Genomic DNA, 26,953 nt, shown 5'->3' with positions numbered 1-26,953 from the left:
TCTTAATTCAATTTCTCGTAAGTCATCAAAATCGACACACTCTTCGTCTCGTCAGACCATGCATTCCGTCAACGCCTTAAGCCGATTGACGTGTGTCAGCTCGGTTTTCCCGCCCTTGTAGGAGCGAATTTCCACTGTGCTGTGTGAATTCACTTTGGAAATTCGATATGGCCCTTGATATCTAGGATTAAGTTTTTTACTCGTTCCTGTTTTAGTGACTCTAACGTCCCAAAGAACTCTGTCTCCTAATTCAAATTTCGTTTCTATAGCTCTCTTGTCGTATTGAGTCTTCTGTTGGAAATAAGGGCTCTCAATCGTTGAAGAGTGTACCGAATTCCTATAGGCCGAGGCAATTGGGCCCAAAACTTCTTCCCAGTTCCCAAAGCCGTCGGATAGTGTAACCGTGATGTTACAGGCAAATAAGACACGTACTCAGAGTTAGAGGGAACAGCTTGTATTCAATGAGACACAGATGTGAATGTTACATACAGTAAAAGTCGGGTTGTAAAGTCCTGTGGAGTCTCAGGTAGACTCCGCTTATATACTAGTGAGGATGCTGACGTGGCTGTGCCTTGTGGGCACAGACTGTAGGTCAGTTTCCAGACAATCCAGATATGGATGGTTCACGTGCATCTGGCGTGTAGCTTGCCTGCTACCGCCTAATAAGGAGAGTGTCTCGGCTGTTGCTATGTGCACGGTTAAGGAACCGTTACATTCCTCCCTTTTTTGAAGGAAATGAATATGTTAGTGGAAAGGAAAGATTTCTATTTTATATTTGGTTTTTGATTTGCCCAGTGACTGTCACCGAAGGTCAAGAATGAAAAGCTTACTGTAGGTCGGGGACAATGTCGCTTCCTCCCTTTTTTGAAAAAGTAGGGTATATAGTTAGTATTCTACGGTTTGTTACTATGGCTGGTCGCAGGTACGAATTGCTTCCTCTCAATATTGATCGTATTACGATCATTGTCAATCCCGAAGAAGTAAACCGAGGTCTGCAATGTGTCACACAGTGCACGAAAAAAAGTATTTGGCTACCTTTAAGGGCCGAGACTTATTTTCTATTTAAAGATGGTTATTACGACCAGACAGAAAATGTTTTAATCAAGTGGGATGCTGTCTATCCGGGATGGACAGCGGAAACTAATAAGGAAAAACGCTTATGGTTAGTACACTATTTTTTAACGATTCCACGTATACATTTTAAATCATTGTTTTTCATTGAAAGGGGGCAAAATGGTTTTAGAAAGTATCGAGACAACTATACTGTTATACAATCTCGGATTTTGTGGTGGATGGAGTCCGGAGTTGATGTTTTTTATCCGGAGGGGCTGCGAGGGGCGTGGCTTCCTGAAGTGCGAGCTGTGAACGGTCGTCGTCGGTGTGGAAGGCGGCATTTCAGGCGAACATCTGTACGACGTCGTTATAGTGCTATTCAGCACTACGATCCATCCGACGATGTGGTGGAGGATCCGGATGAATTGACGGAGGCCGACTGGAGATGGGTGCGTCGTTGTGCTCTTATGGCGTTGCCGGAAAGACAAAATAACCATCAGCACGGAAGTCGGGGTTGTAAAGTCCTGCGGAGTCTCAGGTAGACTCCGCTTATATACTAGTGAGGATGCTGACGTGGCTGTGCCTTGTGGGCGCAGACTGTAGGTCAGTTTCCAGACAATCCAGATCTGGATCGTTCACGTGCATCTGGCGTGTTGCTTGCCTGCTACTGCCTAATAAGGAGTGTCTCGGCTGTTGCTATGTGCACGGTTAAGGAACCGTTACACTAGATATTTTCTAATCATTCCAACTAAGGTTTTATTAAAGCGTTCCGTCATTCCATTCGATTGCGGATGATACGCAGTGGTGGTTTTATGTTTAGTTTTTAATTCTTTACATAGATTATTAAACAAGCGGGATGTAAAATTAGAGCCCTTATCAGTAATGATAATTTTGGGTGGGCCATGGTACAAGATTATCTTTTCCATTAGGGCGCGGCAAGTCGTTTCAGCCTTGTGATTGGGCAATGCAACGACTTACGTCCATTTTGAAAAAGCGTCAGTCATGACGAGTACATATTTCTTTCCATTCAAGGTTTGATTTGCCCTAGAAAATCCATGCCGATTACTTCAAATGGAGCAGTCGCAATCTCCAGTGGATGCAGATAGGCTCTGGTAACCACTTTTCGTTGCAAAGCACAAACTTCGCACGACTTGCAATATTTCTTTACGTCCATTAACATTTCGGGCCAATAAAACTTATCTCTTATTCGGAAATAAGTTCGTAAGAATGCCAAATGTCCCGCTAACAGAGAATCATGGTATTCTTTAATTACATTTTTTCTTAACGAATATGGAACTACCGTTTGCTCTTGGATAAATTTCCTCCTTTTCTTTGATGGTGGGTGGAATTCCCTTCTTAACACCCCTTTGGATATTCGGAAAGTTCCAATCTCTTTGACCCAGATGGCATTTTCAAGCTCGTCTGCCTCAGACAAGATGCCTTCGTCCAGATAAAGAATAATTTTTGAGCATAGCTCGTCTTTCTTTTGTACTGATATCTGCTATCCTGTGTCCTACAACAATGAAAAGTATAGCCAAACCATCCAACTTATTTACAAGCTCAAGCAAAGAATATTCGGGGAGAGTTGGGACTCCGCCTGAGAATTCGCTTGTTCCTCAGTAAGATAGTTAGAACTTTGGGTGTTTGGAAACCAGCGAAACAAAGAGTTTCTGTGAAACGCGGAATTTTACGCTATACTTGGATTTAAAAAACTTGGACGGCGGCTGAAGGGCCGACAATGAACCAGAACCGTTCGTAGGGAAGAACAACAGCTAAATTATAGATTGAACACGCCCCAGAAGGAGAACCCGAGGAATCGTTTTTGTTAGCGTTGAACTTGATGTGCATCAAGAGGGAGACATTTGATCTTCTGGATGATGACTATATAAACCCTGTCTGTCGCTATCGTTTCGCTCTCCTCTTGCTGTTACTACTGTAATCTATCTGTAACAATACAACATTCAACTAGCCCCGCTTGTTGCTTCTTCTCCTGTAAAGGTATGCCACCTTACATTCTCTCGGTTTTTTCTTGTTTCCATTTTATTAATCTGTAATGTATTTGCCAGTTTCATGCAAGAGAAGTTTTGCGTTTGTGTGGAGTGTAGAAGCCACTCGGCCTATCTGCTTAGTAATTTACATCGTTATCAATGTTGTGTCCCAAATGCGTCGGACCTAACATTGCACAAGAATCTTTCGTCATCCATCATGTTGTGGGAAGGAGGGTTTTTCTCGGTGCGGAACTGCCGTTCCAACGTCGACAAGCCAATTCCATCACGGGAGTTATCCGACGTTAGATTGTGAATTTCCTCGACCACACGATATCTCATCGCTACAACCGTGTAAAGAACTCGTCCCCTCACACTCTCCCAGTTGAAAGGTTCGACTAATGTCTACTGTTTTCACCCGGTAGGGGTTAGAATCGGATGAGTTCTTTCGCACGATTACAGCTAGAGGCATCAAGGGTGACAAGATATGGCTGAGGATGAATGCAATGCCATATAGTTGTGTGTCGGCTTGTTGTTCGTTGTTATAACGTTGGCATAAGCTAGGCATAACGAAACGACTGTTTTCGTCTCTGTTTAGAGCCTTGGAAAGTTACAATGATTCAGCAGAGGCAAAAGTAGTGCGACCTATCAACCAGTGAGCACCGTAGCGAGGGTTGGCGGTACTTTGCTGTAAGTTTTGTTTGACAGGGTTTTGGCGTTTTTGATAGGTCTACCGGGACAAGTGACTAGCAAACCAATCAAAAACGTCAAACGCGTAACCTTACCTCTGTCAAAAAAAACTGGCAGTAAAGTACCGCCAACCCCCGCTACGGTGCGCATTGGTCGATAAGTCGCATGACTTTTGCCCTTGCAAAATTTTTGTAACTTTCCAAAGCTCTGTAAATGCGACTGGTCCCCTCGCGTCCTTAAATGCAACTGCCTGCGATCGGAAACTGACCATCTATTTATAGGAATTCAACCAGGTCAACTGAGTTTATTTCCGCCAAGGGAATTGATATTCTACGTGTACCAAAAATATTGAAAGTTCCAGGAAGGTCATAAATGTAGCATACAAAAAGGGAGGTCAAGCGATTCTGGGGAAATAACGGAAAATAAAGTTCAAAGAAGGGTAAAGCCACAATAGCAGTTAATAAACTTCTTGTATTTAATACTTATATTTGCATCAACCATTCAAGTTGTATTGTTTCTATTTACTTCGCGCATTAATTACTGTATTAATCTATTCTTACAGAAACCCTGCATTATCTTTACATGGTGAAAGTTTTATTAAAACAAGATTGGGAATAAAATAGAAAGTTCAGAGAAAGTTGAGCAACAGCGCCATTGTTATTTCTTTCCACTATAGAATGAGGAATTGAGGCTATGGTAGGAGACTAACTCATGAATGCCAAGATAGCGAAGCATCTCCGGCGTCTATTAACTACATGTGAATGTTGTCAAACATTTTCTACCTTCATTGCTAATGCTGTTCGCAATGTTCTAGAAAGTCATAATTAATATAAAAGTGAAGGACTTTTTCTCTTGGTAATTTTTATGGGATGTGAAGTCAGAATAGAGAAACCAAGTGACAGAGTGCGTTTGATTGCTTTTAGAAGTTTGACAGATGACGCTGAGTCGCTGACCTAAATACCCACAACTTAAATAATTAATAAGGCATTGGGAACCATCCAGAAAGGAAAAATATGTAGAAGCAAACAGAGGATAAGATTAAAAAATTAAACTATTTTTCTATCTTCATTTTCTACTGATAGACCATGTTAACTTCCAATGTTGTCATGTCTTTGTCTCCTATATGACATGATATCAATTTGCATATCAGAGGTCTCAAAGAAGATGGGTAGAACAGCTTCAACCGAGACAGCATTTTCTTTATCACTGAGGGAGGATTTGGTTTCGTCAACTAAGATGCAGTCTTCAGTTTTATTTATTAAATTTACCCGTCAAATTCACCATTTTTATTTTTTTAAGATGAGATATGTTTTACGATTGAGGGCAGTCGATAATTACACAATCAATTGAATATGTCCTTAGTACTGTTTTGGTTTAGAAGTTGTATAGTTTGAAGTTGTTGTGTTATAACAACAGAGAGAACAGGCATGAGAGAAAAACACAATCAATTCTCGGTAATTAAATTTCAAAAAACGGGTCGGGAATCACAATGACGATAATCAAGATTAGTTTTCATCCGACCCCTCGGAGTCTTCCGACTCTGTACATGGCACAGAGTCCAAAGGATCTTTCAATTCAACGGCGGTCGTGTTCTCCGAGTCTTCATTGTCCCACTGCGTCGGTTCCGGCATTTCCATCGCCTTGTTCCGCAAGGCTTTCTGCAAATAGAATAAATAAAACAAAACCCAGTTAGTTGCGGCCCTTAACACAAAAATGGCAGACAAATTCATTCGGTTAGTATTAATCTTCCGTGTAAAGTTAGAAAGAATTCGCATTCGACGGGAGGGTGGGTGTTTTCATTCCGCAATCGAAATCGTGCAGAAAAGAGTCGCCAAAACATTTACGAAGATCGTTGGATGACTCATGTGATGACTCTGTTGGTGTTTCTGTCGACTCCGCATATTGGTGGTTGGAAGAGCTTTTGTCATCTTCTTCTTCACCCTCATCTTCATTCAAATTTAGCGGCTTCCCGTTGACTGACACGATGTTGGGTTTCCTGCCACCGTAACGCTTGAAGAAATCTGCTTGGCTCTTCCTACGATCGGCCTTCAACTGTTCCACAGCTTCTTGTTTATCTCGTTCAATTTGAGCCAGATCAACGTCCAGCTGGACACCCTTCGTCGACTCGTCCCACCAACCGTAAAGCCATTTGCCTCCATTCTTTTCGCTTACCTGTCGATCGTTTTCGGCCATCTTGTTGAAAATGCTGGAGTACAATTTCTTGTCCTTTTCGCGTTGCTCGCGAATCTTGGCGTTGCAGATCACCACTTGATTGGCGGCCGCCTTGTTGTTCGAATCAAATTGGAGAATCGCCTCGAAATGTTTCTTGGCTTCCTCCGGCTCGTGGATGCCCAAAAGTGCCTATGGAGAGACAAATCTGTGAGTAAAAAATAAAAAAAAAATTGCTTGTCAAATTCCACGTTACCTGGCCCATGCGGAATAAACCCTTTTCATTTTTCGGGTCCATCTCGAGCGCCTTGTGGCAATGATCACGAGTTGCACAGAAATCATTTAACTTTAAACAGCACATGGCCTGATTGAGGTATGCTGCCAGCATGAGCTGTTCCCGCTCAGTAGCTTTCTCGTCTTTAAGAGCTGAAATAGAAACGAAATGTTTTATTTTTTTACAAAATGAAATCGAATTGATGAGAAAAGCAAAACTTACTTTTTTCAAACTCGAGGAGGGTGACAATCTTGGAGTACTGTTTGTTGGCCAGCGCGTATTTGGCAGTTTTGAAATGATTGGTTCCTTTTTCCTTGCAGAGTTTAGCCTGTTCCAGCTTCTCTTCGGCGTCCATGCTCCAACTCTCTTTGGCCTTTTCAAAGCTCTTGAGTTCAACCTCGTATTCGAGGTTAGCGTTGGGTGGAACGCCAAGTTGCTCGTTACCTGCAGTGCCGAAACCGTATGCAGGTGTCAACTTAAGCAAGCTCCTCTCTTGCTTCTTGAATTTCAATAGAGCCTGTTCAACACCGTCGGGAATGTTGTGCTCTAAACCTTCTCCAAGGTTGAAGCTTAACTCACGTTGATCAAATACCGTGTCCCCGTGTCGACCAACCAGTGAAACTACAAAGATGAAGGGAGAAAAAGGCAATTATTGTTAAATTTCTCATTGAATAATTGAGGGAGTATACCTTCGACAAGTGCCTCTTCATTAGGACTTGAATAACCACCACCAACTTTCAAGGTTTGTCTTAAAATCCCTCCATCACTTGCTTTGGTGAGATCTTCTAACTTCCAATCAAACAACTCAACCTAAACACAAATAGTAATTGCAGAATTGACATAACATTTTACAGTATGGATCTAAACGTACCTCAAACACTAATGTGGCATTAGGGGGAATTTTAGGTGGACTTCCGTTTTCACCATAGGCATAATTGGCTTTACAATACAAGACTGCCACCTCACCACGCTTCATGGTGGCAACACCAAGGTCCCATGCCTTAATTACACTACCTATAGAGAATTCCACAAATTTTTTTATCCTAATCACCTGTAAATGTATTACATTCCACTGAGAGTACCTTTGCCGAGGTTGAATTTGAATTTCTCTCCTCTGTCCCGACTGGAATCAAATTTGTTGCCATTCGTCAAAGTGCCTGTGTAGTGAACATAGACTGAGCTGCCCAGAGGAGGAGTTTCATCACCAGTGCCTGCCTGCTTGATTTCCTTCAAAACACCACCATCCTTGTCTGGAGTGAGATCAACGGCTGATGGGCCAGGTGTGTAGGGCTCTGTTTTCGAAGAATCTTGAACAATGGGTTGATCAACTTCCATGCTGGTTTGTTCGTTGGCTGTCATGATGTTGACTGACTAGGTACTGGAACATACGCGGCGAGAGCCAACAAGAAAGTTAAATATAGATTGCAGTGTTTAAAACGAGAGGGTGAATTGAATCTGAACCAAAAAGACGAGAACAAATATAAGCAATACTGTTTTGGGAATATGGCTAGGGCTAATAAATAATCAGGAACTTACGATGTCTAGATTCGCACTGCTGGAGAAGACGAGACGGCACGTTTGATTTTAAACACGCGTGATGAACGTGAAGGAATCGTATGGTATTTTCTGGAATCAGCTAAAAGCCGAGAACGTTCTGCAAAACTTCGATTACCGCGCCGCCAACATGTTACACTGCCATCTACTGTTCGAAATCCACACTTCTACTTTAAATGCGATGTAAATAAACAACAATAAGATTTGTTTGTTTTATTAATTTCCTCTTATTTTTAAAATTAATGCTTGATTCAAAAGACTCAATTATTTGTGCCCATAAATTCCAGTTCATTTGAAATTCTAATTTGGTTGTTGGTGTATTTTATCTTTAGCCATCATTATTCATTTCTCATAGACAAATCGAAATCTTATTTAAAAATCTCGGGTGCGAAACAAGAGATTTGGGAGAGGTACACATGAACAAAGGAACATAACAGAAAACTTTTACAATGTCAAAGTGTGAATCACAGCATATTTAGGTTAAAGAATTTTGGTGCAGGACAAGTAAATAAATGGGTTTACGAGAGTTTACAAGTTGGGTCTACACCACATCTGATTGGGCTTGACCAGAAGGGACATTTGTCATGCAAGGCTTCTTTAATCATTATTATTATTTTTTAGACGAAACTGCTTTGTACTGAGAATAGCCTGCTGCTTGGCCCAGACCCACACAACATCAAACCCCCGAGCTCTACATATCATTCTAAGACACCATTTGAGAGGCTTTCTATCGCTCATCCAGGAGGACAGAGTCTGGGCTCCCGTAGCCACTGGAGGATCCATCGCTGGGAGAACCATGCTTGTGCTGTTGCTGGCTGTTGCCGGCCAGGTGATGTAGCTGCCGATTGGGAGCATACTGCTGCTGCTGCTGCTGGTACATGTTCGATGCTGCACCTCTAAACTGGGACGCAGCATCTGACAGTTGCTGCTGATGATCATAGCCAGTTTGCTGCTGCTGCTGCTCATGACGATGATGAAATAAACTGCCGCCGTCTTGGGTGTCGTAGCCTATCGCACCGTCTCCTGACTGCAATCGCGACATCAGCAGACGACAAAAACCCAGGAAAAAAGAAATCAAAGAAATTCCAAAGAATATTAGAGTCAGAAGATTGAGGCCAGAGGTGAAGGTGGCCTTACTTGATGTATGTCAGACACTCGCCTTTGAATGTGCTGCGTCGAGCCATTGTTGTTGTTGGACGGCAGGCTGGCCGCCATTACCAATCGCTCCTCGTAGTCGTACTCGCACAGGATCTTGTTGTCGTTCAGGTAAAACCGGTCGCCCACGCAAAACCTGCCAATTTATTTCAAAATGGTTTCTTAATTAAATTTGATTTCCCTTTTTATTTCATTAAATAGGAATAAAATGAACCTCTGGTGGCACTGCTGGCAGGCGAAACAGTCGAGATGGTAGACGTTGCTTTTGGCTCTCATGACCATCTCAAAGGCCGGAATGGCTTTGCAGCAAGCGGCGCAATTGCCCGACGTGCCAAACATTCTGGTAAAAGCAATCAAATTTAATCCACTAGCCTAAGGGTGGAATTAATCAAAAGCAAATCTCTCCTATATACCTGAGGTAATCTCTTTTGCAGAGAATCAAATTGGCTTTGGTGTAGAGGGTGGAGCCGACCTCGCCCAGTCGGCAGTCGCAACATCCGCACTTGAGACAGTCCTCGTGCCAGAAGCAATCTAAAGCCTTTTAAAATAATTAAAATTAAATATTAAAAAATAATAATAATAATTTTTAATTGATTTCACTTTTAAGAGGTACTGGTCGACGATGGGCGTGGCGCATCCGGAGCAGAGGAAAGGCGGCTGGTGATTGGATTGCATTCCAACGTGATGCTGCTGGTGGTTGTTGTTGTTGTTGTTGTTGGCTATCGTCATTTTATTAGACGAAGCTTGAATGTTGTTGGCCGAAGAAGAAGAGCTGGCCGGATGGTGATGAATCGTGGCACCGCCGTTTTGCATTTGCTGCTGTGCTGCTGTGCCACCGCATCCGTCATCCATCACGGTGGCCATCTGAGACCGGAAATTTATTTTTTCTCTTTTTAATCTTACGAATTAATTTGTTTGCTGCACCTTTAAAATAAAATGAAAATGAAAATAAATTGATATTCGACGGAAAACGATAAGTCACGCGCTGACCGCGGGAAATTTGAATTTCTTCAAAAAAATATTTTTTAATTTTATTTTTTAAATTTTACGCGACATAATCTTTTGATGGCATCTCATTAAGAAAGGGAGAGAGGGAGGAAAGACTTGCAACCCAGTCACGTCTCCCCTTTTACAAACGGTCAAGTGTGTTTGCCGGTTTTGCCCGTCTGGTGGCCAAAACAAAAATACACGGGACGGGCGGATGGGGAAATCCGATAATAAAAATATAAAAGAAAATTTGTATATAAGAACAGCTGGTGAGCTGGTCTCTTCTTGCAATCTATTCATATTTATTTTTAAAAAAAGTTGCTGTGTGCACACAATGTAATATAATGAGAAAGTCCCGACTCGATTGAACTCTTTCGTCTTTAATTAACTCTCAAATTAAAAATCCCTGGCGTACAATTTCTTTTTTAATGATGCACAAACTTGAAAAACAATTTCAACTTCCAGAATTGCAGTCGAGTCAAAATATTAATGAAGCGAGTTTCAAAAGATGTTCATCTCCAATTAGAATTTTTGTCCAAGTCGAAATGAAAAATAAAATTCCATTGAATTCCTGAAAATTGGCGGGAATTTCAAAAGACACTTGACGAATATAAAAACCGTTGGGGAAATAGACAAAATGTTTTCCTTTTCTTTTCATCACGTACGCGCCATCACGTAATCTCTCTCCGCGGTTGGGGGAAAACAAAATGTGTTCCTTTACCTTTTGATTCTCGACATGTCGTGACACCAAATCCTCTACCCCCCTCGGCCATGTATATACGTGATATATTGGTAGAATAAATTGCATCCAGTCAGCAAAATGAAAAATACTTGTAATTTTATTTATTTTTTAAAATTAAATTCTGTAGATATATCAAATGCGTAGGCAGCTGTGCAACAAAGTTTCTAATATCAGCCGGCAATATAACTAATTAAAGAAAGAAGAAAAAAAGTATCGCTATACAAGCTAATTAAGAAAAAAGGGATAGACGAGAGAGAGAGAACTATTTCGGTGTCGGTTGGTTATAAGCGCACAGGAGCGACACACATAAATATCTCTCTCTACTACTAGCTGGGCATGATATCCTTTGATAATTAGACAAGAGGAGCTAGACTCGGGCGCGCTAATTGACACGCCCGACGAGGCAGCAAATCAATTTACACACGTCCCTAAGATTTTCTGCTGGTATAGCTCTCTCTAACCACTTTAAACTTTTTTTATTTCCGTCTAAACTATTTGATAGTATAACGAGCGGGGGTATAGCATGGCACAGGAGCTCATTAGCCCATCGCTATACTTATACTACTGTGTTTTTTCTCTAGACTTTTTTCACAGTTACGTACCCACGGTTAACGGGTATATAAACGAAGAAATTTCCCTCCTGAAAAAATAAAATTTTATTTTTTTAATTAAAATAGGAAAATAATGAAATTTTTTTCGGGGGAAGGATCACATGTGGGGATTTTTATATGATTTGTAATAATTCGAATTCACTCAGCCAAGGGGCTTTTTATGACGTCTAGAAAATATGTACGTCATCACACGGCCTTAATTTTTCTAATTTTTTAATTATTTTTATATGTCAGACGACGTTAAAATGGAATGAAAAGGTAATTAATATTTGAAACGTGGAAATTTTAAATTTTCCTTACCCGAAAGGAATTCGAGTCTCAAAATAAAATAAAATAAAATTCCGTGTGATTTAAGCGGTTTGAACTCAAGTGGAAAATAGGAGGGGGGGATGCAGGTCGTTATCGTATTTCATCATTAACGCTCTCGGGACTAACAAGCTGCAATGGCTACAGGACTCCCGACACCGGGCGCGATCCTCTTGTCAGCCACGCCCAAATAAATCATTTCGGAGCTTCAATTAAAAACTTTTTGGGGTTTTTTTTACATATGGAAAAGGGCGCACAAATTGGTAGACCGTCTGTAATTGCGTAGATAATCATAAATAGAGCGAGAAGAAGAAGAAGCCAATACAAAGAGAAGCGGATGAGAATTTATATAAACGCCACACACACACAGAAACAGACAGACCGAAAACTTTTAATTAGTTTTCTGTTGTTTAGACGGGGCGGTGGCGGCCCACCCACCGAGAGGGATTTATATATACAATCTTCATCTCCCCAATTATTTTATGATTTTCCCCGGTGATTTTTCTCCTTTTCTTTTTCACGCGTTTATATCCTCTTTGGGCGTGTGATGTTGATGACTTTGTGGGTCAAAAAAGTCTCTTTTTGGATAATAGAAATTTAATTACACGCGGCGCAAATAATTTAATTGAAAAAGGGGGGAAATGGGGCTCGGCATAATATATAAACAACCCGTTAATGAGCTTCCATAATAAAGAAGAAAATAAGGAGTGCCCGTGACAGCAGCTGCAGCAGCTGCCAAACAAACAAAAAGCCACACGACAATTTTTGTTTGGTTTTTTGTCACGAAAAAATAAAAATAATTATTTTGTTTCTATTCAAATAATATGAATAACAAAACGACATTTTATTTTTTTGACAATGGAGAGAGGCACGTGCCGTATGGTGAGATGACGTCACTGGTTGTAACACAAAGCGTTGCGTGAGTGGAGGTAATTTTATTTCATTTTTTGTTTTTATTCTTTCACCTGACGTCAGATGATGACGAACACGATGGATCCAGGATAATTACCAACTTTATTCATTGGAATTATTATATCCCACGACGTCAAATGAATAATAAATAACGCGCAAAAATAAATCCCATCTTTAATCAAAAATATTTTTACATCAACGCATCAAATTCACTTTGGCCTCAATTGTAGAATTTGAAAATAAAATAAATGGCGCCAATTTGAAAAAAAAAAACAAAAATTGGTGCTGCGGTTATCTCGGTCGAGCAGCTGCTAATGTAATTAGTTCACATTTTCAAATGTGTCAACTTGGACATGAAAAAAATAAATAAAAAATATTTTTAAAGATGGAAATATATTTCCCCCTCGGCTGTTAGTTCGTTATCATATCGGCCACGCCATGTTTTAAAAAAATGAAAGGGGAAGAAGTTGGGGGGGACCGCACAGATTCTCGTTTTGTACAAAATAATTTTTAAAAATTGAAAGCGGGAAATTTGAAATCAAAAAAAGTTATTTTCCTTGACATTTATCTTCTTTCTATTTTTATATAAATATAAAAAGAAAAGAGATAATGTAAAAGAGAGGTCCACATCACACCAAATAGTTTCTTCTTTCTATATATATTCTATATAATATAAAAATATATATATCCGCGTTGCAGGGTGCCGGATCGAATTGATCTTATCAAATAATGAGATTTTTTTTTCTTCTTTCCTCGCGCTATATACATGTGCCGCCATCGTCCCTTCCATCCATCCATCCATCCAGTTTTTTTTTCTTCTACCCCTCCACTTTCATTCCTCCATTTTCCACGTCAATCGTGGCCACGCCCCCCAATTAAATTACGTCACACACCGCAACAGCCCTATAGAGTGTTGGGCTGCTGAATATACCCCGTGTAGATTTATTGCAAAAGACCCTGAATAACTCAAAAGGAGGCCTCTGGGAAATTGGAAACCGACAAATAAATAAATAAATAAATAATTAATTTCGCACGTACCTTTTTTTAAAATTAAAAAATAAACACGTCGAAGAAGAAGATAAACAACTTTCCAATGTTATTTCTCTCTTCTAATTCCTGTCCAGCATCCAGAACGTGGGCAGACTTCACGAAAATTGATCCGACACACCAAAAAATTGAACGACAATTTGTTTTTCACACAAAGTTGCACAATCGAATTAAATTCTTCAATTTTTAAACGAAAAATTTCGATTGAAATAACATTCACTTTGGTGAAATAGATATATATATACTCCCCCCTTTTTAAATTAAAACGTTTAACCGTTAAGGGTGCTGCGGGAGAGAGAATAGGGCGTGTGCGTTCTCGACGGCAGTCAAAGTAGCAACTGAATCTGCCCCTCTCTCCTTTTTTCTTTTATTTTTTGGGGGGGTGGTGGTGGTGGGTCTGGGTGGCCCTCTTCTTACAAAATGGTTGACGCTCCAGGCACTTTTTTTTTTCAAAAATAACCGCGCATGCGCCGATGTAACATAACTGTTTTTATTTTGACATCATCAGCGAATCAATTTTTTTATTTTTCAATAAAAAAGGAAAAGTGGGTCATTCGAATTTTTGTTTTGACACCTCATTGAACTTTGGATTTTGATATAATTTTTGTAATTTTTCTAGACGTAACAAAATTGTTGATTTCCCTGTGTGTATACCCGTCGCACCCGGTGGTGGATGTCCCATTTAATCGCATTTTTATCAATTTAACCCAATAGATAAAAAGAATTCATGGCTTGTATAATATTTAGCTAGATTCCTAGTTTTTGATGAATATTATAACACGATATCCTTTTTATATTTATATTCCATCGCATCAATATGTTAATGGCTCATTCGTTCTCAGTGGCACAGGGGATGAATGATTTATCCATCCAGGATAGAATATGTTTCGTCGGCCATTTGGAAGCTCAATTCTTATAATGGGCGCCCAATAGGAAACTTACAATTTGGCCAGGATGATGAATTATTCGCAGCTCCATGGCAAATGAATAAATGAAAATAATAGTTTTTTTCCTTTAATTATCTGTCCATGTATGGTGCCCAATAAATATCAAATCATCCACGGTTGAAAATCTAATAAAGACGCAGTTATTTTACCCAATCAAAAATGTAGCATTCCATCAGCGTTGTGTGCTGCTGTGTCTATAGTCATTAATCTCAATTGATTTATAGTTATTGATGTCAAGCTATTAATACATACATTTTCTATCACGTTGAGAGCTATAGAGCTAATCAGATTTGCCATCGATCTGTGAATATAGACAACTGTGATGGAATGACTAAAAGGCGGGCCCCCAGGCCATCAATTTGAAATTTGGCGGGAGCCATCCGATTTTCAAATGTCGCGAGTAATGAATTTGACATGTTTCCATCGGCCCATTTCATAAAGACGTCCCGTCTATATGTTATTTATATATGGATCGATATGATGTAGAGTGACGTAACAATATACCCCAAAACCTGGCACAATGGAAAAAGCAATCAGGAGGCCCACAAAAGACACCACCGCCGCCACCCCCAATATAATATACAAATCGGTTCGGTTGTTTGGCGCTGCTGGGCAGCCCAGCACGTTCCTGATTTATATAGGCCATATCTTTTTGTCGTGTATATCCGCATAATGAATTCAATCCGGCTGATGGCTGGCTGATGGATCGATTGGATATATATACCGTCCATCATTCTGATAGAAATCGCGGATGGTTATCTTTAAATTATAATATGGGCGGTTGGTCGACCGTTTATTTTTTGAAAATATAAAATTCAGCTAATAAAATATAAACCGACGGGATAATTTTTTATTATTTCTTTTTCTTTCTCCTTTTTAAATCAACAAAATAAAGATGAGAACACTCAAAACAATTTTCCCCGCCGTGTATAATATAACCAAATGAGAAAACGTTGAATTATTTAATAAATAATTATAACGGCCACGATTATTCAAAACAAATTTTTCCACAGATCGATCACATTGATATCAAAATTCAATTGATTTGAATTCATTTCTTTTTTAAATAAATGCGGAAAATGTACAATTTTTTTGTGCGGAATGTCTCGCCCGTAATTGACTCGATTTTTAATTTAAATAATTTAGAAATTCATTTAGAAAAATTATTTCGTCCAACCAATTTTTGAATTTTTTTAAATTTTATAAATTTAACCCTCGTCGATGAGGCCGCCAGAGTCGGGACTACCGTAGCCGCTGGACGAGGCGTCATGTTCGACCACTTGTTGTTGTTGTTGTAGTTGTTGCTGTTGTTGTTGCCCGCCACCACCACCACCCGGAGAAGAATCCGGCTGATGGAATTTCGGTTTTACATTGCCGGACAAGAGTCCAGCAGCAGCTTCTTCGGCGTGCCCAGCAGTTGCCGCTGAAGTGTCCGGTGATGTGGAGGACGAAGGTTCGCCAATGTTGTTGGCCTCCCCAACAACATTCGATGCGGTGCTGCTGGACGTTCCGGTCGGGTTGTTCCAGATAATTCGCGCCGTGATGTTGTTGGAAGTTGATTCTTCCGGTTGCCGGTGGTGACTCGTCGAAGGGGAGGAGGAGGTGGAGAGAGTGGGTGGTGGTAGGAGAGGTGTCCTGTTGTTGAATGGCTGGGCCGTCGCCGGTTGTTGTTGTTGTTGATTGACGCAACCTGAAGAATTCGAAGAATTCGAAGAAGAAGTTGCCAAATTGGCGAAAATGAGCCGCTCCTCGTAGTCGTACTCGCAGAGGATTTGGTTGTCGCACAGGTAGAACCGATCACCCACACAAAACCTAATTGGATTTTAAAAAATACATTTTGAATTATTCAATCCAAATTTCATTTGATTCCACCATTAACAGGTATAGAAAGATCTTTTCAATACATTGAGAATATTGTTAGATCATTCGATTGATTGCCACCTGTTGCGCTGATGGCCCACCCACCTGATCAGTCGATTAACGGCTATTATATACAAAGAGCAGTGGAATCTATTTAATTAATACAATATATATCTAGCTGTAGAAATGAAAGTGCGTCATTCGGGAACGGCAATGACGCACTTTCATCACCCTGCCGCCCAGCTGTTTTTTTATTTCACCAACTGGTGCCGTTGTTCATTTTGTAGTATTATATTCCCATCGCTTTATGATATATCTATATAGTATATAGTTAGATATATATCTCCGCACACTTGTTTCAACATCCTGGACCACAAGTGTTCAATGGCGGCCAATTATAATAGCTATATATGTACCTACATTTTGCGTACGCTATATTTATTATTAGTTTAAGAAATGGGGGAATAGCTAATTATTGATGGCAAAAGGTGTTTTGTCCAGGGTCGTTAACCGCTGGGAGAATAAAACCCCCACATGTGAGTCCTATTGTGCATATATAATAATATCTATTGGGTTTCAAAGTCCTTGGATTTATCCTACTGTCTATATACAGAGTAATAGAACATTTGTACAACTGCGGCTTTGTAAATGAGAGACCCGGATCTAGACTACAGAAATTAATATTGATACAGTTATATTATCTACCAGATGATAATTAATCATCTTTTTTCCAGCTGAACATCTGATTGGTATAACCCATTTCATTTTGAAATGAAACACATTTTTTTTTAGACTACGTTTGAAAAAAAGCGCGAAAAAAATGGCGCGAATTTTTGAAAATTTTAAATGTTATTTTAGATGTACCTCTGGTGGCACTGTTGGCAGGCGAAACAATCGAGATGGTAGACGTTGCTTTTGGCTCTCATGACCATCTCAAAGGCCGGAATGGCTTTGCAACAAGCGGCGCAATTGCCCGTCGCTCCAAATAACCTAATTTTAATTAAATTGAATTTGAATAAATATAAAAATTTTTTAGGCCTCATAATAAATCATACCTGAGGTAATCTCTTTTGCAGAGGATCAAATTGGCTTTTGTGAAGAGATTGGAGCCGACCTCGCCCAGTCGGCAGCCGCAGCAGCTGCACTTGAGACAGTCCTCGTGCCAGTAGGAGTCCAGGGCCTGGAGTAGGTAGCGATCCTTGATGAGCTGCCCACAGCCGGCGCACAGGTGACTGATGACCGGCTGCTGTTGCTGCTGCTGGACGCCCAACATCATCTGTTGCTGCTGCTGCTGCTGCTGCTGCCCAGACGAAGAGATGGGAAGGTGTTGGTTGGATGGAACGGACATGCCGACAGAGGCCGCCAACGACGCCATGGATGCCATGGAAGAGGAGAGAATGTTGTTGTTGTTGTGGAGTTTGTTGTTGTTGTGCATCGAACCCGACCGCATCATGTCCTGATGCTGGTACGGATGGTGGTGATGCGGATGATGAACGTCCTCCATTCTGATCAATTCATCCACAAAAGTAGAAATCTACAATTTCAAAGAAAAAAGGCGGGAATTTTAAAAATCGACCCAATAATTTAAATTCGAAAATAGCCGCCATATATCCACCGAATATATAAGTGCAACTGTGCAGTATATATCTCAAAGGAAAAAAAGAAAAGGAAGAAAAAAGAAGAGTGGATGAAAGTGCTGGAGAGTATCATCACACACTCTCATCTCTGTGTGTGTGTGTGTGTCCCCCTTGCGCAGAGAAAATGGAGGGAATATCTATAAAAAGAGTGCACTGGGGCTCTCTCTTGTATATATAAGAGCGGAGAGTATATAGTGAAGAGCAGTGAGTGCTCGGTCGTGTCGAAAGCAAATCGCAGAATAACAAAAAAGAAAGTCCTTTTCTTTTTATATAATATAATACACAAGGATGGGATTTATTTTGACATTTCCCAAGAGCACTTGCTCGACACCAGGACTTGCCCATATAAGATCCATCTGTGTGCGCGTGTGATGTGCTCAAGCCTTTTTAGAAAATTTGTATAGACAACACTGTATATGTGTGATGCTGTTTATATGTATATATATTCTCTATTTCGATTCAGATGTGTACAAAGTCCATCGGTATCGATTATATCACCAAATAAATGATTTACAAAATGGGACTGATGGAGTATAATTCGGTCAGCCCGTGCAGTGGATTTCTTTTGATTGACTTGTCTATTTTGAGTTAGATGCAAATTAGATTGCATTATATATTCAATTGGATAACAAAAAGAGCTCTGCCCGTGACAAATTGAGGAGAATGTCTCAATTAACTTAAAGGATATGTATATAGGTCTATAATATAATGGCTGTAGTATATCGTTCAATTGTTCCCGGCTGTTTCTGGCGTGATGCAATATATATGTGCTGGGCTGGTTTATATTTATATACATAAGACAGCAGAGAGAGAGAGAGAGAGTGGAAATTGAAAGCTTTTCTCACTTATTTTCTCATGCGGCAGCAGCACTTTAGTCTCTCTCTCTCTGCTTGTGATCCCCCCTCTTATATATACACACACTTTTAGATATTCTTCTTTTCTATTTATTTATTAGAGATAAAAGTATAACTTGTAACTTTGGATTTTTCGTTACATGTGCCGTGTGTGTATAGAAATAGCAGCAACCACCCACTATACATTTATCGTCTGGTTGTCTAGAAACAATGAAATGAATTTATAGGTATAAAACTGGGGTATTTAATATCCAATCGTTTGACAAATTATTTTGTTTTTAAGAAGTTATATCTCTCCAAAACCAAAAGTGGAAAGAGTGCCCGTGTGGAATAAGAGATAAGGAAAAATAGAGAAGCACTTGACCCCATAGATTCTTGACCCGATATTCACGTCAAGTTCAACATTTTTTTCCAACTAAAAAAGTGTACAGCAGCCGCTCTATATTTGTATATTATCCATCCACTTGAGACTTTTCTATTTCTATTTTCAGCAAAAATTTATATTTTTAAAAAGGGATAAACTTATTTGGGTGGATATTGGCAGATTATAACATTCACTTTTTATGTTATATACATTTCTAGGTTATACATACAGACTTCATCCCTACATATGTAGAGAGCTGCGTAGAGGCTATACATGTATAGCAGCTGTCGCCAAAACATGTGGTTTCAATTTGATTTCATGTTAACTCCCCCGTATAAATTCCGCAGCTGTACACACATACAGCAGCACACTAAAAATGGCTAGACAAGGTCCTTTCCATAATTCACCTATCTACCAAAATTCATATGATGGATTAAAATAGCCTATACATATTTAGCTCATATCATCTTCTTTCGAACTTGCATATAATAAAAATCTATCAAAAAACTTTTTCAACAAATATTTATCTGTTTTATTTTTGGTGATATTGTCTCAAACATTTGTTTGTGTATGTTCTAGACATTTTGGCAGTGGCCATATCCTTTTACAAATATTGTCTTTTCTATATCCCCCCTCCCACATTAGTTGACTGGCTGCTGTGCTATAGTCTAATATTTTGGCCGTGTCACTCAAAAACGCTAGAGCGACGAGATATGATATATATTCTCAACTCAAGTATATGTAGCTAGACCCTTCTCCTGTTTTTTTGATGGACTGCGTGGGAATCTTCGATTATCTTGATGTCAAGTGCTGGCGACTTGTTCTTATTTACATTTCCATATCTATAGGATAAATAGAGCCTATGTACTGCTGGCTGTGTGGTTATATTCGCCATCAGTCGATTTAGGTAAACAAGTGGAATTTATAAATGTGATCTGTGTAGACAAATAATGTCGTCCATTCATCAAACATTTCACAGCATGATTCAGCAGGACTTTGTATAATATTCATTCGACTAAACAAGGGCCAAGGTTCTTCTTACATTCCTGCTGCGCTCACATTGCGACACGCCAGCATTGATGAATCATCGTAAAAGAATCTCATCACATGTGGCGCGTCAGTAATCTATATAGCCTAAAATGGTGGCTCTCTAATGAACTCAATTCAACCAATTATTGAAATGTCTTGGAAAAACAATCGAATCCTTAGGCTAATTTGTAAAATTTGTTTTTTCTTGTGGCGTCACGTGACAGCGAGCGATTTGCTCGCAGATGGCGTCCCACGAATATAGAATTAAAGCCGGTGTGGAAGCGAAAAAAAAAAGGTTCAAATTGCCGCACTTATTTGAACGTATAAAATGGAGCGGTAGCTCGTGAAACTATTTGATTTTAGGCCTAAAATATACAACTCCATTTCTCTCTTTTTTTTGAATTGCGCGCGGTTTTTATATCATATGAAAAAAAATATAAAATGGCTATTGCGTGAGTCGTCCTATAATAGACACGCGATAATATATACAGCGTGCATATATGGTTTATACTGTATAAGAGAGAGGGGTGGGAATATTATTATTCACATGCTGCGGAAATCGTGTCGGATATTGAGTTTCGTTTTTCTTGTTGTTGTTATATTATACAGCAGCACTGCTGGATGTGCTGTATTGTAGACTTCCTTTCACATGTGACAGCACAATAAGTATAGAGAGATATATACACAAGAGCTACTGTACAACTGCTGGGGGAGAAAAAGGATGAATCAACTTTTGAAGACCGACAAATGTTTGACATTTGCATTTAAAGAGTTTATAGAAAAAAGAGAGAATAAAAATATCAATAAAAGATCATCACGCGAACGAAATTCGACTGGACAAGGAGGATATACATAATAACAGTTTTCCCAGCATGTAGGAATGTATTGCGTCAGCAGACTGGTATTACACACATCAGCGGATATCAAACTTGTTCCAATGTAATAATAGCCTACAGAGAAAATCAAAAATGTAACTTTTAAAAGATCTTTTATTGAATTTGAATGAAAATCTCTATAGTATATTAGAATGATATTAAATTAGAATTGTTTGGTCTATTATATAACGAATGATGATGATGTATCAAATGGTTTGTATGTACTGGGGGGAGTTCTACAGACTGTAACAATGACGACGAGAGCTAATTAGGAAACTAAATAGTTATGGGCGCGGGCTAAACAGAAACTCTAATATGTGAATTGAAAATCAGACGTAATAATACACGCCGTCAATTGCTGCTGCGCTGGGCTCGATTATTATGATTATACACACCACCAGACTGCTGCTGCTCCTGCTGTCTATGCTAATATTCATATTCACCACGCCCTTCTAATAATAATAATGTCTATATAGTGCTGGGAACTAAATAGCTTGCTCCTTGATGATGTGATGCAATCGCTGAGTGCTGCGGAGAGAGCGAGGCCAGCAGCGCATGAACTATCTAATATCCAATTAAACAGAGCCAGCACAGCACATCAGCAGCAGCACACACTATATATATATAATATATATATTAAAGGATGCGCTCTGTTGAAAACAGCCCCCGGGCAATGCCCTGTAAAGCCCTTTATAGACATGTTGGCCATTCTAGTTAGATAGACACCATACGTATAGAATATATACTATGTAGGATGAACAGATATATTATAGGATAAAGACAACAGCAGCAGCAAAGCAATAGAACAACACAAAAGGGGGGGGGGAGGATGAGAGATGTGTATAGACTCAGCAGCACAGCACTCGGACATATGCGAGTCCAGCACAGCCCATCAGCAGACGGACAGAAAGTTAATTAAGTTTTCATGCGGCTCCTGCTCTTGTCCTTTTAGCTTAGACATATTATAATAGCTCTTATGTCTAGGCTACTTTGCGCTCTGTTGACTTTTGTGTGCGGTTAAAATAAGTTGGGCCTATACAAAAAGAAGTTTATAAATCAACTGCTGCCATTTAATTCTTGTTGCATCACAGTGACGACAGCAATTTGTGATTTCATCATTCATTAAACGAAAATTTTGACAAATAAAATGATCCAAAGTCTGTAGTGAGAAGAAGCTGTTGCTGACTGTGAATTAAGTCTCGAATTAATCGCTTTACTGCTGTTTGTATATTATATTATATAGGCCATTGCTGCTGCTGCTGCTGGGCGTTATCAGCCAGCGGCCAGATGACACAGTTGCTCGCCTGCGGCAGCAGCTCTATATATCATATAATAGCTATACGGTATATAGCCTAACCTATTAGATTCACCCCACCCTTGACTGCGGGTGATGTGCTCTTGATGATGATGAAGGCCACCAAAAGTCATCCGCATCCAAGTGGATGATGAAATAACCACACAGCCAAAATATATCTAATATATTAGATATTATATATATCCCGATGATGGAAAGAAATATATATTCTTGGCTGTAAAATGCTGCGCGCCCTATAGGCCTAGATATAATGGGAAATTATCCAGTCGATTAATTCAAAGCACGTGCTGCCCTATAGCCCATGGAAAAATATATAAGAGGCTATCAAAGGGCAGTGAGCGTGAGGCGGGAAGTTTAAAACACGGGGAGGAAAAAAGGTCAGAACATTTTTTATTATTATATCTAAAAATATATTATCGCGTCGAAACACTTGTGCTGTGTATAGTTGTACATCGCCATTTTATTATTTTATATACCGCGCGGCTGCTGTGCGAGGTAGAGATTATATTATTATATAATAAATTAGACACATTTATTCGTGTCGTGTCGTGCTGCTGGGCAAATTACTTTATATACCCTGCTGTGTTTTATCTCAACGCAAACATAACAGCAGAGCCGAGAGCTGCCTGGAATCTCTTTTGACATAAAATGGAACAAATATTGCGCAATCAAGCGGAAATGTTAACACAGAGGAAATGTAATTGACACACGGTTCGTCGAATCGTTTATATTTTATGGGCGTTTGTTGCCAGCGCCACACATATAGTTCTTATATCATTTTTGGCTATATTATATATCCAGGCAAATATAATATAGGCGATTGATTTTGTCTGCTGAGCTTGTTATGTAATATTATATTCTACACAACAACAGCAGCATTCCCCCCTTGTACACAATAAATCACAGCCGATATATATTCTATTACACGTGCTGATATATATATTAAAAGAGTGTCTACATAATATATTGTATGTAGACACACCGCCCAGATATTATTGGGTGATATTGGGCGAGCAGGCGACGACACGCAAACAATTTCATATATCGGCGCGCTTTTTGATTGTTCTTGTTTGTATAGAAAGAGGCCCTGGGGCACTGCAGCTAGCACGCAAAAAGAAATGATTAATGTATTACATCACGAATCTCTTCTATCACAAAAAAGACCAGCTGTTTCTCAACCCAGAAGAATTTATTATTGGGTTATATTGACAGTTTGCTGCGCTGTCAATTTTTCTCAAATGATTTGAACAAATCAAATATTTAAATAGTGATGGCGGGAATTTTCAAATTTCGCGGCTAAATGGGAACTTTTCCTTTATTGCGTCACTCAATATCTATACAACGATGGTCTTGATGTATAAAAATATTAAAAAAAGAATAGAAGAAGGAAAAAAAAAAGTGATATGGGCCAGGCCATTGTCAAACGTGATCAATGGCTGTGCCATCCAATTAATTTGATCGCCCCCCCCGCCGCTGCCGCCGCTGGCGTCGTGCTGCTGCTGTGCTGATGTGACATCATCTTTCATATAATATTCTCCGGCCCGGCCGTCTTATATTCGCCATATAATATTTCCCTTCTTTGCTGCTCCGTTCGCCGCAGCAGCAGCAGCACACGGTTTTGTATAATCGACAAAAATTGGATGAGCTCTTCTTCTTCTTCTGTCTCGCTCGTCTCTATTATACATTTTATAATATATTATATATGCGATCCTGGAGCTATTATATAGCTCGATCAAATTATTATGCGTGGCTCTCTTGTGTCCTCCTAATTGGAATATCTGGCGCCAATTTTAAAATGACGATCCAATTTAGATTCTCGGCGGCTGATTGGTTAACTATTTGGGGCTGACCCAGCACTGCTGCCTGAAAGTCAATCTCAATCATTTCAAGAGATTTATATACGTATAATGGGGGGTCGAATGCGGTCTAAATATATCCCAATAAATATACAGAGGGGGAAGTATAAAGGCCATTATATTCATTTCTCAGCGCAGTTATCTCTCTTCATCCATCTCCCCCTATATATAGAGCAGCAAAGTAGGGAGTTGGGCGATGTGTGTGTGTGCTGAAAATCATAGCCAGAACATCAAACCAGTGGCGCTTGATGGCCGAAAACGGCTGACAAGAAACATATTGTCGCGTACGGTTTAGCACAGACGTCGATCAGCAGACAATTCTGGGAAATTACGATAAGGGGACGACTGACGACGATGACATAAGGTCACCTTGGTTCCCTCTATTTTAAAGACGACCCCCTGTAGACTTAAGGGAGTCGAGTTGGGCCCTGTCTGGTGTGTGGGTCTCTTTTTTACTGGTGTTGGGCACTGTCGTCGGTGTGTAGTGACGACAGTGCATGTGCTTTGGCGGAGACTGGGCTCGTGCAATCGTGGAGCCAGCTCCGTGAAACTGCAGCACTGGTCGGCCACAGCAACGTGAAGCCCGCATTGAACCGCCCGTGACAATATAATATATAAGGCGCGTGTTGGCTGCTAGCTGCTTTACTATTATTGATGGAGGGACAAACGAAAGCTGATTGAGAGCAGGGGGGATGATGCTTGGGAGAGCAGCAGCAAGGATCACGTTAATACATTATTATAGAAATCAAATTGATACATAGACTATATAGCTACGTATTATTATCCTTCTTCACTCTATAATCAAGAGCTCGTTCTATATTATTGACTATATATTATAATTTGTTGTGAGGAAATGAATGAGATACTAAATAAGGACGTATACCGGTTCTGGCTGTAAATATAAGGCATCATATTATAGATCTAAATATATGGAGCCAATCGGAAAAGCTAAAACTGATGGATGCTCTTATATTTATAAATAAATTTCCTTCTTATATTTTATTCAATCATCGAGGAAGTTCCTCCTTCAAATATTCGTGTCTATATTTATACAGTGCTATATGGGTAAAGATCTAGACTAATATCATACATCCGGCTGGTACAGCCTGTATATCTGTTGAATATGTGCTGGGCATAAAAATATTTAATATTAAACTTTTACGTTTTTCAAAAACAAATTATTTAATGTGAATTCGTTGATATCCTATACATATATATACGGGTGTGTCTGGTTCCAATAAAACGCTGTTTCATACTAAACAAAAAATAGCCTTTTTTTAGAAAATGACGTGAACAGGTGGAATATACATTTATAGGATATAACAGTGGCCACCAGCAGCACCAATCTAAATTCTTTATTTGATGTAGGCCTTTTCATCCACATTTATATTATAGGGGCCTGTAGATATATAGAGTTTACACACGAATATCCGGTGATGGCGTGAATATATATTTCTATTTTCACATGAAATAGGTTAGGCTGCACATATAATAGACGTCGTCAAGCGACCGTTCCGGCAGCACAACAACAATATATAGCGGTTCTCTGCTGCTGTGTAATATATAATAGCAGAAAGGGATGACTATAATAATAATGGCATGCTGCTGTTATTCTCTCCGCCCCCATCAGTATATATAGTATCTATATAAGAATGTTGTGTATGCCATTATACGTGTGACGCACGTATAAATAGAACTGACAATAACCATCACATTATGCGCACAGCCGACATTTTTCACCGCACACACGGCAGCACATCACGAAATTGTTATTATATACGCAACAGAATGTCGTACATGTACATCTATAATGTTACACATGCAATAACATTCTGCTGTGCTGTGAAAAAAGAACGTTCAGATTGCTTTTTTTTCTCTCTTTCATGGCGTGTTATTGTGTCGTTTCTCCCCATATAGGATGTAATAATATAACAAAAAACTCATATTATATATGCCGACGAAACCATTATTATGTTCATCCATCAAAAAAGGCGCTTATACACGTAGGACACATAAAAGAATACGAAATGTGCAATTTCCATTCGATATAGAATTATAAAACGAAATTTTTCACTCAGATTTCTTACCTTTTTGGATGGGATTGTGCGACCAATGGATATAGACGACACTTGAAATGCTATACAGCCTTTATAAATGATCTGTCCAAACTGTGGCTATAAAACTGTTACAGAAGAAGAAACGTTTAAAAAGTCAAAACGAATTGAAAACAACGCGAAAAATAGCGCAAAGAGGAACTGATGTTCAAGTGTCGACGGCACTTGAACGACTGCAGCTATTCCAACGGGGGCGTGCGGGTTTCTACATAGGCAATGCTCGGCGTGTGTGTAAAGGTATTATACAGTATACATACAAGCTTTTATGTATAGCGCGCATGCGCTTTTGTGTATAGCCAAAAGTTTGTCCTTTCTTTGGAGCCACAAAACGACTTTATTCCCCCTGTGCTGTTTGTTATTGCAGCGCTTTTTTCCCCTCTCTTCTATATCTATAAACATCACTGTTATTTTGTTGTGTAGTATATGCTTTATTATTGGGCCTTGTGTGCTGTCGACAATTTGCGTCTGCATCATATATATAGTAGAAAGGGAAAATGTGTATAGAAAGCCTCGGGGCTGTATGATGCAGTTGAATGTCTGCATGGTGTAATCAGCGATATACAGTGTTGTGTGTAAGGAGCTTTTTATTATATGTATATGTGTATAGGACTTTTTAG

The 26,953-nt window shown here is 39.6% G+C and overlaps 3 protein-coding genes across 4 annotated transcripts; all 3 read right to left on the bottom strand.

Annotated features, from left to right (window-relative positions):
• Positions 1-4,968: 4,968 nt before the first annotated feature.
• LOC124320635 (peptidyl-prolyl cis-trans isomerase FKBP4-like) lies at positions 4,969-7,864 on the bottom strand. 2 transcript variants are annotated; one of them, XM_046783484.1, is made up of 8 exons: positions 7,708-7,864; positions 7,254-7,549; positions 7,043-7,185; positions 6,861-6,981; positions 6,394-6,792; positions 6,154-6,323; positions 5,901-6,089; positions 4,969-5,386 (listed from the first exon to the last, which is right to left on the bottom strand). In XM_046783484.1, exons 2-8 carry the CDS (start codon positions 7,528-7,530, stop codon positions 5,234-5,236), a joined length of 1,452 nt encoding a protein of 483 aa, XP_046639440.1. In that variant the 5' UTR covers positions 7,531-7,549; positions 7,708-7,864; the 3' UTR covers positions 4,969-5,233. The 2 variants fall into 2 exon arrangements, with proteins under 2 accessions (XP_046639440.1, XP_046639441.1); XM_046783485.1 differs by having other exon boundaries at positions 7,254-7,626; positions 7,708-7,835.
• Positions 7,865-8,016: 152 nt separating this feature from the next.
• LOC124320638 (LIM/homeobox protein Lhx3-like) lies at positions 8,017-13,834 on the bottom strand. The gene is made up of 6 exons (XM_046783487.1): positions 13,477-13,834; positions 9,481-9,804; positions 9,294-9,418; positions 9,095-9,220; positions 8,863-9,016; positions 8,017-8,752 (listed from the first exon to the last, which is right to left on the bottom strand). The coding sequence occupies exons 2-6, from the start codon at positions 9,742-9,744 to the stop codon at positions 8,453-8,455; spliced, it is 969 nt and encodes a 322-aa protein (XP_046639443.1). The 5' UTR covers positions 9,745-9,804; positions 13,477-13,834; the 3' UTR covers positions 8,017-8,452.
• A 1,430-nt stretch (positions 13,835-15,264) lies between these two features.
• Positions 15,265-26,519, bottom strand: LOC124320637 (LIM/homeobox protein lim-4-like). Its single transcript, XM_046783486.1, has 4 exons — positions 26,310-26,519; positions 17,348-17,826; positions 17,157-17,282; positions 15,265-16,244 (listed from the first exon to the last, which is right to left on the bottom strand). Exons 2-4 carry the CDS (start codon positions 17,794-17,796, stop codon positions 15,641-15,643), a joined length of 1,179 nt encoding a protein of 392 aa, XP_046639442.1. The 5' UTR covers positions 17,797-17,826; positions 26,310-26,519; the 3' UTR covers positions 15,265-15,640.
• Positions 26,520-26,953: the final 434 nt, after the last annotated feature.

This window comes from Daphnia pulicaria, chromosome 1, assembly GCF_021234035.1.
Source record: "Daphnia pulicaria isolate SC F1-1A chromosome 1, SC_F0-13Bv2, whole genome shotgun sequence".
NCBI classification, from domain to species: Eukaryota; Metazoa; Arthropoda; class Branchiopoda; order Diplostraca; family Daphniidae; genus Daphnia; species Daphnia pulicaria.
The sequence above is the reverse complement of the archived record's forward strand: the minus strand, read 5'-3'. Positions and strand labels throughout refer to the sequence as shown.